The sequence below is a fragment of the Channa argus genome, chromosome 12 (assembly GCF_033026475.1).
Source record: "Channa argus isolate prfri chromosome 12, Channa argus male v1.0, whole genome shotgun sequence".
Lineage (NCBI taxonomy): Eukaryota > Metazoa > Chordata > Actinopteri > Anabantiformes > Channidae > Channa > Channa argus.
The window spans coordinates 16,723,580-16,739,511 of NC_090208.1; the positions used below are offsets into that span (position 1 = coordinate 16,723,580).

At 40.4% G+C, this 15,932-nt stretch overlaps 1 protein-coding gene across 2 annotated transcripts in view; it reads right to left on the reverse strand.

Moving 5' to 3' along the window:
• LOC137137296 (phosphofurin acidic cluster sorting protein 1) overlaps positions 1-12,012 on the reverse strand; it is a 51,573-nt gene extending 39,561 nt beyond the window's left edge. Inside the window, exon 1 of one of the 2 annotated variants that reach the window (XM_067523404.1) lies at positions 11,490-12,012. In XM_067523404.1, the coding sequence (XP_067379505.1) occupies positions 11,490-11,644 (155 nt within the window). In that variant the 5' untranslated portion in view covers positions 11,645-12,012. The remainder of the gene's footprint in view (positions 1-11,489) is intronic. The other variant, XM_067523403.1, reaches the window with a different exon arrangement.
• Between the last annotated feature and the right edge of the window lie 3,920 nt (positions 12,013-15,932).

The following is a 15,932-nucleotide window of genomic DNA, read 5'->3' on the forward strand; positions in this document are numbered from 1 at the left end:
GACTGAATAGTAAAGGTGTAGAAGTAGAGGCCATGTGGCAAACCTAATCCCTGCATCTGCTCCTGTCTGTCAGCCATCTTTCTCTTTCCAAGTCAACACAACATGCTGCCGTGGGTGTTCTTTTACGATCAAGCCTCTCTTTTATCTTCCATCCATCGCCCCACCCCCTTCCCACCTTCATCTACTTAAGCCCATTTTCTCTCCTTCACAGGCTAATCCTTTCTTCCCTTCCCGACACATGGTCCATATAAACAAAACATTACAAAATTACGGTTCATTACAATCCAGAGCTAGTTCAATTTGATTGAACTGATCATTTAATTTAGCTTCAATATATCTTGATATATCTTCAATATACCATAGATCTACTATGGACTAATTTTTCTTTTAAAGTACTTTGAAGTATTGCACTGCATTTTATCTGACAGCTTTTGTCACTCTGCAGTTGTAGATTCTAACACAAAATACATATGAACAAATACAAATATATATTTTTATGAATAAACTTGACAGATTTTTTTTTATTTGGTAATGAGTTTTCCAAAACATTTTAGCTATTTTTGTGTTTTGTGTTGAGGAAAGTCCTACAGCCGTTCTCTATATCATCAGTATTCTTATCTGACAGACTCCATCCTGTGTCTGAGCAGTCAGTATCTGGCAATCACATAGTCACAATAGCCTGTGTATGCTTATACTGCATTATAAACCCAATTTTAATTTATGTTTGTGGTCATTCATTAAGCAAAAATGCCTTTTACTTTTACTGTTTCCACCTTAATGTGTAAATTTGCTGCATATTTTATATGAGATAAACAGATGCCACCTTAGGCTCAGAGTAATTGTAATATGTGATGACAATATTTGACATTTAAAAGACTAATTGAATAAAACAGTATATTAATAAAGCAAATGTAAATTAATTGATAATTGAAGTTAGGTGCAGCCCTACATCACTGTTAATTCAAACTTTACTATCTCCTCATCTTTACTATGTCAAACTGGTTAGCAGTTCCAAAATAAACTCTAATTGGCATGTTCTGTTGAACCAAGTGGACAGTTACATGAGCAACACCAGACTTTAATAGTATGGCTGACAAAATCTGAGATGCGGATGACAGTTTGGAAGTCTGGAGCCAGGCTAACTTCACCCTTCCCTTCATCCTTTTAGCAATGTTGCTCTGAAGGCACCTGATCCCCCTCTCTCTCTCTTGCTCTCTCTCTCGCGACTTCTCCTATTTCTTTGCTCCTCCAGCATTTGCTGTGCCTCTGTATAGAGCAACAGTCTCCCAGCTGACATGAGCTGACACGTAGCCTAAAGCAAGAACACCCTGCCAGGACACGCACATGCGTACACACAATAAAGTGCTATTTGATGATGTACTGTAAGCCACTAGGTAAGCCAAGACCATTTGTGCTCGGTGAAGCGTACAACGATTTTGCAAAACAAATAAATAGAGTGAAAACACACACCATAAAAGTACAAGGTCCACCAGGACACTGATTTGAGTTCTGCTAACATATAATTAACATGACTCTGCTAAAGGTGGCATTCAATGTAAAAAAACACATGTATATACAATAACATGCAAACAGCTTCAACACACATGCACAGCAGCATCTGATGTAATTTGAAGGTGACTCAGATAAATGTGCAGTAAGACATTCAGGCTACAATAAACGAACACATAGTCCACAGCAGAAGCAAGGTTTGCAGCATTAATGAAAATTGCACATAAAACTGACACATCCTTTGAATTAAGGTGCAGAGTGACAAGAGATGTTGCTTCAAGTGCTGTAGTGATAGAAGACCTAAGGTGTGGTGAGAAGAAGGTTTGAGTACTTGTGAATTCATTTCACCACTGTGAAAAGCCACACTTCATGTAACAACAGCATAAGCACATAAGAACCCCTCTATTGGAGGAAAGATTGAAGGCCGAGAAGGTGAAGCAAATTCAAGAGCAGCAAAAGGTGTTGATTTCTCCTATCACCTTCTTGATGTATGTGCTGTTCATGCAATTCTTTTCTTTGCAAGTCGGAGAGCCGACTTTATACTTGAATGTATAAAGTGTAGGATGCATTGAAGGCAAATCAATGGAATCAGTTTCAATAGGCAATAGACTGTGAAATGTGCTTGTAGATTAGACCAGAAACGTACACTAGTCTAATTTTACCTTTTTGGTTTTGTTTTTCTACTTAGTGCTAAAAATGCTTCATATATAGAGTAATGGCATTGATACGCTGATTTTCATCCATTCACTTACCCCAGCTCTTACGAGGCGAACAGCTGCATATGTGTGGGCATGTTCACTTTTCGTGAGATGATACAATTCAGAGAGGTCCTTCTGAGTAGCAGATCAAAGACCGAAGAATAATTACACATCAAGACACTGCACGTTGCGGCAGCTTTTATTATCATAAGGATGCACAACTCTCAACAGGCAATTACATGTATTTATGAGGAACTATACTTTAGTCTTAACTCTAAAAATTAACAGTTTGTCCTTGTGGCAACCTGCTTTTTGTCCCAATATGTGACTGTGCCTACACATTTTCAATCATACAATACCACAAAATGCACACACATACCGAAACAGGCACAGGATGATGAGTCTTGTGTGTTAAAAATACCACTTCTTGCCCTTTCACTCGCTTTTTTCTGCATGCTTTTCTTCCTCTTGCCTTCATTCAGTGCCAACCTTTCTCTATTTCCATGGGCAAGGATACGTGGAGGTTTATTTCTTCCTAAGGAAGGCACAATCCAGCCTTTGCATACCCATATTTACACTCAAACGCACACATACAGCACCCACAATCTTGTCAAAAATGTATACCACATTTACAACAAAACAAAAGCATGTGTGACAACCTGAGGTTGCCATTTTTGCTGGCTACATAGGAAACCAAAGTTAAAAAAATATTACACCCACACCCACACACTGAGCTATCATTGCTGGCAGGTTAGCTAATAAGGTATTTGCACTTTGTTATACCGAGCACAGAGCTTTGTCTGGCCTCTCCTGCTCGTGCAGGCGTGCAACACAGGGCATGTGACCTGCAGATTGTGTGAGTGTGAGTGTGTGTGTGTGTGTGTGTGTGTGTGTGTGTGTGTGTGTGTGGATAAGATAGTGTTGGTGTAGAGAACAAGTGAAAAATGACTCTTCCAAACAGACCTAGTTGGCTTACATATAGGCCCTGTGCATCTCATTAAATATGTACACGTTTGCAAAGCAAAAAAGCTTTTCTTGATTAGATCTCATTACAGCAGCATACAGCAGGCATCCTCTTTTGCTTTCACACACAAGTGCACACACACACAAAACACAATACCACTGACCCTTCGTTAAAGTGATTACAGATTAATGAGCAGAGCACCCGCCTAATTCAGTTTAGCTCAAGATGGGGAGACAATGCCATCAGAGCAAGCAGTCCACCACCATGCACAACCGCACGTACTCGTATGCTTACTGTGGAGCCTAAAACCTGTTTCTTAGTGTGCAATACCGTAAGCTTCCTGGTTATGAACCAATCAGAGCCACTCCTGTTCTGATCTAGCCATCATAACGGGCCGAGAGTATCAGAGTGACAGTGCGAGTTGAGTTCATGGGCAGCAGCTGAACCAAAAAATGTGTTTGTTTTCCCATACTGTGTTTCTTTACATAGCACTTCTGTTTGTAAAATGGTTAAGCCTGAACTCATTCAGTCAAAAGCTTTAGTTCCTGCCTCTGTAAAAGAATTTTGATAGAACTGAACAATTCAGGAAAATAATTGAATTGCAACGTTGTGATTTAACATATGATTTTTTTCTTCTTCTTTAATATTTAGTACAAACTGTAAATGATAAGAATACCCAGGCATCATATAAATGACTCTTTAATGTTGGCCATCAAAAAATGGCCTAAAATAAAATACTAATAAACTAAACAATAAAGTACACTAAAAGTACCTCAGTGGCTTAATCCAGCTTTGTTTGAAGTGATGCTCTCACATGCTTTGGCCACTAATGTCAGTCACCTAATGACTGTCTCAACTGACCCAAACGGTGTCTGTAGGTTACATTAGCAGGTGTGTTTTCAAATATTAACTTGTCAAACACAGTCAGGTGGGGCTTTTTTAAAGGCTGGAGGATTTGTGGTGTTACCTTATGTGGCCATGATCCCATGTAAAACCAAAATGTCACTCTTTTGTGGTATTATGCTGGCTGACATCTGGGTTCACTTGTGCCGAGACCATTTTCTCTGCTTCTCTCTGACACTTGTTTGTGTCTTCATCCACTCTCACTCTCTTCCTCTACAGGCGGGGAAAGGCAGATCTCTGCATGTGAAGCCCGCAGGAATGCTTCTCTTCTTATTGTAGTGTTAAAAATGTTTAATGCTACAATTGTAATTGCAGCTCTTGAGTTTTGAAAATTGGGTTCTGTTAAACTGCAAAATCAATTTTAAAACGATTAATAGTTGAGTCCTACTTGCTGATGTCATATTTGTATATTAAATAATAAAGCTGATGCTAGGGGACAGTCACCTTGAAAACAAAACAGACACAATAGAAACAGATACAATAGCTTGCCTCTGTTGAAAGGTTAGAAAAATGTATTAAATAAATAAGTACAAATCAACATAGTAGAACCATAGTGCCATTTTTATATTAGGTTTTGTCTACATTAAACAATTTCAATGTGCTTTGGCAAAATGATTAAAGTGTTGCTGTGGCAAAAACTTCAAAAAGTTGTGAAGTATTGTAATATTGTCAATAAATTATTGTCAGTAATCCTTAAATATAGGCACAGTGTCAAGGTCAATCTGTGGTAAGTACATTATGAGCTTTTGTTATCACCCTGGGGGAAACTGTGTGTAACCTGAGCTGGAGAGGATTACAGTGGTGTGCACACATTATTTAAAAAAGGAATGGGATATGCAGCAGCACCACAGACACACAAATGCATTAACATTTCTCTGACATTTGTTGAGGGTTGGGTTGTTTACCTCCAAGTATTTGTCACGTGTCTGTAGCGAGTCAGTGTAGATGCATCTTTTGTGCTCTACACTACTGCATTTTCCAAGTTTCAACAGTGAAACATGCCACGCAGTTTCCTTCCAAGACACTCTGGAGGCGTGCAAAACAAAAGGAGGTATGCGCGAAGTGAAAAACCTCCCACCACTGGACTTAAAATTTTTCCATCTAAGCATGGAGCTCATGTTCCAAAAGGCTGAAAATGGAATAGGTAGAAGATTCGTCACAACATGATCCAGTGCGTGTTTGTGTGATTTTGTATGTGATGTCAGCATGATTGGTGTTACCTTCAATGTGTCCTTTTATGTAGCTGGATGCCACTGTGTCCTTGTTTATAACACATTACATCAAAACAAAGCATATATATGTGACATTGTCTGCAAATAGGTGTCACTACACCTTTGAGATGGAAATCTTAGTGTGTTTGTGTGTCACTATAGCAGCAGCCAGAGGAGAGTCTATGATTCCAATGTAGAGGGATCACTGCCAAGAGACATGAGCCATATGATTCTCAAACACACACATAAACCTTACAGTACCGCAACAAAGGCCTCCTCTGACCACAGCAGTGTTGTTCTACACTGCAGCCGTAGCAACATCAGGCTGACTCCTCACCTTCACTTGCTATATCTAGTTTAATTAAATGTTGAGTTTTTAATGGCTTGTGCAAAGTCTCTCTCTGCCGCAGAGGAAATAAATTCCTGACAAGTGAAAATGAGTCAAAAGCAAGTTTTGACGTCTTTACAGCAGAAATACACCAAGGACAAAATCGTCTGTAAAGCTGCCAATAAGTACAAGTTTTTCAGAAAATTAGAAGCTGACCTGAATGTGACTGATAGACACACTACACAAACATGAATTACATTAAAGGAAGTATTTCAACACAAGAACCATGTTTTCTTTGGATTAACAGCATTTCAGAAGCTTTTCCTAAAAGGGTTAGTATGAAAATGTCACGTACCCTCATTTTGCTAAAAGGATGTGTTAGAAGTGTTTTCTTCCATTCAGGGTCACCCAATACTCTGACCATATTTGGACCTTCTTTGAGCAGAAGCCAAGTGAACCAGAATAGGTGTATTGCAGTCTGACTTCAGCCAACATTGCTTTTAAGTCTGATACCAGTACTCCAAACTGACACAGTTACCCTGAAAATGTTTCTCTCAGGAAAGTCTATAAAAGATCATTTACAGGGCTTTTGGGCTATATAGCAGTGAAAGGCGTATCAGTGGAACTCTTTTGAGTGGGTTAGCAGCTTTTTAAAGCTGGGTGAGACGTTTGACTGCAGGTTTAAAAACTCAGGCAGCTGCGGAAAAAAACAAGAAAAAAGTCCCTTCACTGCAATGATTAAAGCTGCTATTCCATTAGTGGGTAAAATACATTCCTCAGTCTTTACACTCTATCTTTCTTTATTTCCTAACAGACTAGCCGTGCGGCAGAGGAAAATTCAGACCCTTGGCCACTCAGCTGTGCGGAAAAGCAAGCACTGCCAGGCCAAGTGGCAAAGCCAAAGCTTCTTAATGAACACTGCTACCCCGTCTGTGTGTGCATGTTTGCGATATGCTACTTGCACCCTCTCCCCTTCTTTCCATTTGTGTGTGTTTAGCTCTCAGGATGGATAGTGTAACGCTGACACTTGGGGAACGGCAAGTGTCGTCCCACTATTGTGTTGCAGGGCAATTATAGCAAACGTGTCTTACAAATGCACAATGTATAATTCAGAACATCCTGCATTGCTGCACCGCACTTCTTCATGCCAACAGTATTCATTACCAGGCCAGTAGCATTATTTTTAATGCAATGACCCTGCTATTTATGTTTATTTAAATGTTTATTTTTAGCTCTAAAATTGCCTTTTAGCTGATGCTCTTTTATTCTAACCTTTATTTATTTAGAGTAGCTTCACTGAGAGCTCTCTCGGGAACACACTGATCATACACAGCTGGGACTAAGGCCCTTGCTCAAGGGCACCATAGTGGTGCTGATAATAGAGAGACAGGCTGTGTTTCATTTGTCCCATCCAGATTGGTTTTGCTCAGCCCAAGACAAATTTCCCCATGGGGGCAATAAAATATATTGTATCACATCAAAACCCAAGCAGAACAGGACCGGTTTGTGCCAGAAGGGCACATGAAAAGACGTGCTATTTGTGCTGTCCTACAATAATGACAAGTTGCCCTGAGGACGACAAATGATAAACATAAAGCGTATGTATATTGTTTGAAAATTGCGTTACGTGTTTTCCCCCCATTTCTTGAACACTTTGTAGAATCATAATAGAATTAAACAGAACGATTTAAAAAATCTCATTTGACTTGGTGGTGGATTGGTTCATGTAGATGCTTTGTGCTAAACAAGGTCATTTTTTCCTGGAGTTTCCTTTGTTGTGTTCTTGACTGTATCACCTACATAATTGCAACACAGTGCAGGCAAAAGCTACAGTCTGAGCATTACCTCCAGGAGTGCTACAGGCCTGGAACAATAAGAGAAGCTGGTCTCATTTGTTTGGGTGTACATTTGTTCATGACCACCACAGCTGGCCAGTTTGACAAAGTTCTAGCTCAGCATGTATCTGTAGGCAGTATATTTATCATACGTCCTCAGCTCTTCGCTCATACTGGAATGCAATTTGAAGGGTTGGATTGAAATTGCTTTTTCACCTACTGTGCAGTAAGTAGCCTGCAGCAGAAGACATACCTCCACAGACAACTGTGGTCATAAAAATGCCCCACATCTTGTTGGCTGAGCACCTCTACAGGTATGTAAAAATGCCCCTTTTGTTTGTGACTGTGGTTCGTGTCCATACTTTCATGAATCATGCTTGGGGCCTATTGTGTCCTCAATACGAAAAACTGACATGAATTCCAATAAATATGCTTGTCTTGGCTACTCCAAAGCCTTGATTTTTACATGGTCTCCACTGAGGGGCTTTTGGAGAGTTTAAAACAACTCCCAATTTTAGCAGAAACTGGTGAATCAAGCAACTGAAAGAAGGGAAAGTGAAGCTGTCCTTTCAGTTCTTGCTTTGATTACATGAGGAAATCTAGTGGTGGATTGTCAGTATTTCACAAGTGCTCAAACCGATCTTGTGACTTGTGTCACAAGATCAGTTTAACAGGATACGGAGACAGAAAAATCAATTTTTGAAACATTTATTTGATCAGTTTAACTATTTAGTTTTAATAATAAATTGCTGCCAAATTTCACATCACACAACTTAATTTCAAGAGATTTCAAGACCAAGAGAGTTGCAAACCTCTGCATTAGCTCCCCCGAACAAACAGGACTGCTCCGTACAGCCTTTCTCCTTCACTATGGTCCAAGTCAGTTTCCACAGTGCTTCTAATAAATCTCACTTGGGGCTACTGTGTAAAAGAGACTCCCTACTCACTCGTGGCTTGGAAGCCACACTGAAGCACAAAGCCAGGATCTAGCTTCCATCTAAGGACTTAAGTCATGGGACTTTCCCCTGTAAGGCCTCTTCACGGCGGCCTTCTTTAATAATTTAAGGCCCGTTCTTGGAATACGTGACTCACAGAAGCGGCACAAGAACTAAAGTATTCTGCTACTGGAATCCAAACCATTTGTGGTGCGAACGCTGGCAGCCACATTCCACCTGACAGCAACACTAAATACACCTTAGAACTGCTATTGCTGCTGCTGTTCATTCACTACAGCCGGTGAGCTGAGTCTTCAAGGCTGAGAGAGCAGCTACTCATCAGTGGGATTACCAGGCGGTAGAAAATGAACATTTCCCCCCTCCGAGGCGAGGGACAAGAACCAGCCAACCAAGAGGAAGGGATAGGTCTAAGCACCCGTTTGTGTGTGTGTGTGTGTGTGTGTGTGTGTGTGTGTGTGTGTGTGTGTGTGTGTGTGTGTGTGTGTTTGTGTGTGTGTTTGTGTGTGTGTGTTGATGACACTGCAGAACCTAGAAGAGACAGAGGAGAGAGGAATCACCCACTACACTGTGCTGAAAGAGCTGGTCTGGAGCCAGTGAAATGATTTATTCCTCTTCACTAAAGGAAAGAAGGTCAGGAAAGCTAAAACACAGAAATGACCTCAGAGGCACTCACACTGCGTTGATGGATACTAGGAAGGGTGGAGCTGATTTTCCAATGGTTTTACTTCTCTTCCATTAGATACAAATATTCAGGGTATCCTGCTTCTTCATACTTGAAGATGAATGCGGTGTAGTCGCAAAATCCGCCTCGCAACTGCTCAAACAAGTCATATCATGTCTCAGTTTTGTAGATTTCCCCCCAATGCCCAATGAATATGTTTTAAAAAATTCAGCAAAACAAATGCGCAACAGTTTATATGTTTAGCATTTTTCCAAGTTTCTCCACAAATCAGCAATCTGGAGTAGGCAGCTCAGAGCATGTGCGTGCTTGCCAGAGCAAACTCAAGTCACAGCACTGCATAAACAACATACCAAGTGGCAGGAAGAGGTTAGAGCTACACCTCGGCTTGAGAGGGGAAGTTCTTACTCTTCAGTGCAGCAACAAGATTAGGCAACAGGAGAGACAACAAGAAGCAAACAGGTCAAACTCTGCCACTGAAAAACATCATCAGGACTGAATATCAGCCTATGGTAGATGCAGGTCCTCCTAGCTGCGCCACATTTTAGAATCAGCCCTGTTTTCAAAGACTTTGCTGGAACATGTCTGAGAGACATCCTATTTAAATGTAGATGACACAGCCACTGCTTCTCCTTCCATCTCCCGGTCTCATCCCCTGTTCCCCTCCACCCTTCCCCCCCTTTTCTTCTGGCTCTGCAAGTCTCTTTCGGTTGCTGCAACTGCAGTGAAATCGAAGATATCTGACGGACCGAGACTCCTGCAGAAAAAAAAAATCCCCCCAAAAAACATCCACAATCACATTTCAAAGCACGATGGCCAAATATTTAAAGTCAGCTGGGGATATACTAGTGTTCACACACAAAAGAAGCTGATAATCCAAATCTCAAAAGAAAGGTCACGGTGAGAGACATTTAACTTGTAGGCTAACAACAGATGTTTTATTCATGTTAGCTGTTCCAAAATATAGATCCAAGACTGTATTATTTATTCACAAGTACATGTTGTGCACACACACTCACACACACCGACAAACACTAAGAAGCACCCTTGAGGCTTGGCTCCTAACCCAGTAAAGCCCCAAGAAAGTTGGAAAACAACATTAAGATGGGAGCTTTTAGTTGTCATTACACCATCAGGCTTTTATCACCACTGATTGTTTATTGGGACCTAAATATCTGGGCTCATCTGGAAGGACAGATTCCGAAAACTTATTGGACATTTGTAGTTTTACAAGTTGGGTTTAAGGAAGAGAAATATTATTAGGCGATTGTAAAGTTACACTTTTTTTACACTTCAGTTTAAAAAATTATACAATCTAAAAGATGTTGACATTACATATTTTGAGTTGCTGTGAAGCACATCATCAGGTCTCCAACCGCATATTGTGATTAGCAGTTGACCTTTGACCCTGAATATAACTCATGACGGCGGTTATTACCTTGTCATAAATGTAAGAGGAAGGACATCAGCTGGAGCACATAAACGTCACATCTGATTTGTTTCTTTTCACACAGACTAAACCATCACAGGTGCCACAAACATGTGCACCTGCTTCTGTCAGCAGTGGGACATGTGTACACGCCAGCCTGGCGAGTCCCTTCACACACCGAGCTGAACAAAGAAGCCTCCAGCATTTGTACGTCTTTGTTTTGGAATGAGTCTTTAGGTGCATACAGTGTCTCCTGTCTCCAGTCTACTGTGACCTTGCTGCAGTGCCCACATGATCAGAGAGAAACAACTTTTGATGCACCATAGCCCAAAGTGATTAAGATATGTCAACGAAAGATGCTCTCACACACTTTTTGTTTCAAAGGACTCATTTCTACCTGCAGCGTCACTGTAATCCTCACTCCTCTGTTCCTCTTCTTCTACAAAACTATATAATTACACAACCTCCTGTTACAGTTGGCTTGTACACGGACAGAAAATGCCCCTCTGTAGATGCAGTGACAGTCTGCAACCCAGCGCTTCATCTGCCTTTGTGTCTGCATCGACTGAGTGGCCAACAACCAGTGTGGCTGGAGCTGCCCCAACACAAACAGTCTTATTAGGACAAAAGATAACCAGAGGCCATGCAGGTTGTACTGGGTAATGATGATCTTTGTTAGCTGGGTGGTAGTCAAACTCTACTCGGGGGCATTAAACGGTCCCCGGGGGCCAAAAGGGGTCAAACCAGATGTCGAAAATGAGCAAATATCTATAATATATCAATGAAAATGGTAATTTTCATATGTTAATGCTTTACCATTAACAATGCTGTCATATGAGCAGGAACACGTGTCTATGTAAAACACACACACAGACTAGGTCATTTCCCAATTACAACACGCCTCAAAATAATAAGTCATGCTCGTCACCCCTAATTTGTTCCCCCCCAACCCCAACCCGAACACCCCCTTGACATACCTCGGCACACAGCTGGGTGAGGAGCGGTCCACCTCCCAGGTGGCGTACAGGTTCATCTGGACCGGGCGGTTGGAGGTGATGCTGACCGGTTTGGAGGGCTGCATGTGCGGCGAAGGGACGCCCCCAGTCCGCGGGAGCCCTCCTCGCTCCGACATCCTGGAGGCTGAAAACGGGCTTTGACACGGAGCTAGCGGGAGGAAAACACGTAGTAGCTCGGCTTCTCCGTCTGTGTGTGGTGTCCTGTTTTCGTGCTGTCGGTCCTCCTCCTTCCTTTGCCTTGCTTTAATGCTCCCGCTCGTGCTGCAACGTTGCTGTCGGTGCAAATTAGTTCGGTGCTAATCGCCGTGTGACAGGGGAAAACATTGCAGTTGTCGGGGTGTGAACCCGAAAGGCGGGCGGCAGATCCCCGCGTCTGTCTCTATGTCTGTCTGTGTATTCCCTACGCGTTCCTCTCGGCTCGGTGCGTGCGCTGCCTCGCTGCAGGAAGCGGAAATTTCAGTGGCTGAAGTCGCACAATGAGTCGAAACCAGAGAGCTACGCCTCTTTGGTTCAGGGGACGTAAAGCGAGAGAGAGAGAGAGAGAGAGAGAGAGAGAGAGAGAGAGAGAGAGAGAGAGAGAGAGAAGGGGGGGGGGGAGAGAAGGGGGGGAGGGGGAGGGGGTGCTGGCCAATAGAACGATGGACGAGGGTTCGCTCTGTTTTTTAAAAATAATTTTATTGATTTATTTTTATCCTCATAAAACTGTATATTTATACATATAATACATTTCATATGATATTATTATCACATACTTTTTATTTTTTAAGCCTACTAAATCACAATAAGCTAAAATTAAATCAGAAAGCTATTTTATTTATTAACAGCTACGTATAATGTTTTATTTTTATTTATTATTATTTTTATTTGTGTTTTTTGTCAAATACAAGCTGTTAACAGAAATAATACGTGCTGTATGAATAAATAGTGGTGGTAGTAGTAGTAGGAGGAGTGTTATTATTCTGATATTAGACTACATATAATATGTTTTATTGGCATATGTCATTTTTAGATGTAATATTATATATATATCCAAAAATATTAGATTCATCTAATATTTACTTATATATTTACATAAAACGATTCACTTAATTGTTTTATTTTGGATTCACCTTTTATAATTATAAATATTGTTATTCATTTATCAATAGCCTTTCTTAATTATTTATTTAATACTCAGTAAATATCTTGAATTACAACAATCAGCAACAGCATTACTACCACCCAGTGGTTTAATCTAAAAAATATTATATGATTTTTATAAAAATAATATGTACTAATAAATACTGATATTGTATCACTATGTGTAGATCACATAAAGTGGTCAAGATTATCTTCGCCTTTAACAACAGTGATCTTTAAACCTTAATTTCTATTAATTACGGCTTTTCTATAATATACCATAATGAGTATTGTTTAAATACATTGTTTCTTTGTGTAGTAATTTTATTTCTGTACTTCAAGTTAAATGTAGACAATCTGCTTAGTACTTTTATTTGAGTAAAGGATTTTTAGTGGTATATGTAGTGGAGAATATTTTTTAGGCCAACACTTGCATTTTCACCTGAGTATTGAGTTTGTGTATCACATTTTGCTGCGCATGGGGCTGTTTAGCTGCAGACTGCCCAGTGTCCCTGCTGACACTTGTCCTTATGACATTAGGACCTCCAGTGTTAATGTTACAACTGGTTGGTATAATCCAAAACACACAAAAACTGATCGAGCTGCTCTTCCATGTGACTGTAGAAAAATGAGGTCCCTGAATTTTCTGTTATTAACACAAGCCATACATACATAAATTCTTGGTAGAGGCCTGTAAGGTAAGTTCTTCTTCTTTACAGTGACAGTGATTTAAAGCACAAATTTAGGGCTAGTATTTATGTCAGTCTGCGTTTAACGTCACACTGTCTGCAGAAATATACTGTGTATCTGAGTAGAACACAGAACTATTTGGTCTGGTGTTTGATGGAGGATCAGTATGGGTACATTGTGAATTGTTCTATTTTAGGCCCATATGGTGCACTGAGTGGAGTCTCAGGTGCTGCTTAGATTATTCCCATTAGTCATACACAGATGCTCACACACACACCCTGTTTCATTTACTGCGAGCGGCAAATACAGGGGTGAAAAACCAGTTACTGTTTTTGAATTTACCTCACTTGCATTTAACAACTTGCTTGCTATGACAACCAGAGCTGTGGGGGGAAAACCCAACTTTTAATATTCAGAACAGGTTTTTCATACGTTAGCAGGGTGGATTTATAAATTGTTCCAAGTCACATGGCTTCAGGCTGCAACTTATGTTAGAACAAAACTAATGAACATACATGAATTCTTGTCCATGTATTATCTTACAATAACCTACTGGAAGCCACACTTCCCCCACTTTCTTCTCTGAAACACACACCAAGCTGCAGCTTTCCCAGGGCTTGGCTACCTGTCAGCACAGCAGAGAACAGGTGCATTGTTTGCACCCTTAGGTGATAAAGGCATGGCTGTGATTACAATCTGTGAATCTGAATATGAATCAGAAGGTGACCGAATAGCTCCACTGATGCACAGCAAGGCTGGCTGCAATCAGCTTGGTGTTCCTCTATAAGCATTATCACAGCTGAGATCACAGCTTGAAATGTTCCTGGATGGATTCCACAACACGAGTGTGTACATGCTCATATCTGGATCCAAAATTAAACATTACTACAGCATTGTCCTTGACATCTGACTCGCTCAGGATTGCGCTCCCATCGGGGGAAGCTGGAAATAACGCTACAGTATAACTTTTACTGAGCAGTAACCAAAAGCCTGCAAGGGTTTTGTGGTTGGACAGCATATCAATCATTTCACTAATGACAGAAAGTAATAGGAAGCAAACAGCTTGCCATGTTTGTTTAGTATGTTCCCTCTCATCAGACGCTGGTAGATTTTATATTTATCCAACCAACCAATTAAAACAAAGCTTGGGGTCACTTGCTAGCTATCTCTTCCTTTTATTGAAGGTATGGCAATAAGTGAAATCAGCTGTTTCTCTGATGAGCTAGTATTAAAAGTACACACACTCGCTGCTTGGCTGCCAGTCCCTCACACTGGATAATCAGCTGAAAGACTTAAATGCAGTGTGAACCTCCTGCTCTTTTTAACACGCTTCTCTCACCCTAGCTCCTTCCATTTATAAAGAGATTAGAATCAAGCAGATTAAAACGTGGTCATGGGATAATCCTGGGTTACTTTTTACACAGCCACCCAAATCTGCCAGGTCATCAAGTGACAGTGAACAGGTTGCAAATCCAGTGCCAAAGTCAATTAAGTGTATACCATCATGCAAGGGATGGTATAAACCAAATATATTTCCAACATATGGGGATCTATAAAACATGCATTTACATTGTTCTGTGTAGTGTATATATGGCCTTTGCTTTAAAATAGGTCTTTCACTTTATGCTGATACAGATTACTTATATTTCTCTGCGTTGCAATATTTGACAAAATACACCAAATGTATATATATTAGAGCTGCAACTGCTTATGATTTTAATTATGTAAAATAATATTTATGTCCCTTTTAATTAAACCAGCTATTTAAACTATTTGTCAATAGTATATGAATATATATATATATACACACACAGCACTTCAGTACGACTCCACTACCCACTTTACCCCAATAATGTCTGACAGTTCCAACCTAAAAATGTTTTTTTTTAACCTAGTAAGAGTTGAATTCATGGCAGAGCCACTGTTTGGGATTCCATTACATTGCACAAGTCATCATGTTATGCCTGATCAGTGTATATATACTCAAGATAGCCCTATATAGTATTGAGCCCAAGGTGCCTTATTCAAAACCCTTGTTTACTCAGACAAACATTTGGTTTACTATCAAATCATTAGAAGAAAAGCTTCAAGCACACGAGAAGCTAGAACCGATGAATACATAACTGATAATTAACGAACCCCTGGTTTCATCTTTACACTATGTCTTTTTGGGAAAATAATTCATAAATGTAGAATTAAACTGTTAGAAGTTATTTTGGGTAACATATGTTTTATTGTTTATTGCAGGGATAAACAATGGCAAAAAACTGTATGGATCCTTAGTAATTGTCCTGCTGTTGTTTTAAGACTAAAAGCCTTTGACCTGAACGCAACCATGTGTGCACTAGTGACTGAGTCAGCACAAAGCTGCTGCAGCTATTAAGGTCACTGTGCTTCTCAGTCAGGTGAATGTCCTGTTCAAAGTCCTCCACTGCCCTCCAGCTGTGGAAAGTTGGAGCACAGCATATTGTACTGTATTTGAAAACAACCACTAATTTATGTGTTTCTGAAAATGAGAGAGTCAATGGAAAGCCTGAGGAATTAACCCTCAAGGCCATCATGCTTGTGGGGTTCCCCTAAAATATTTCTTCATGC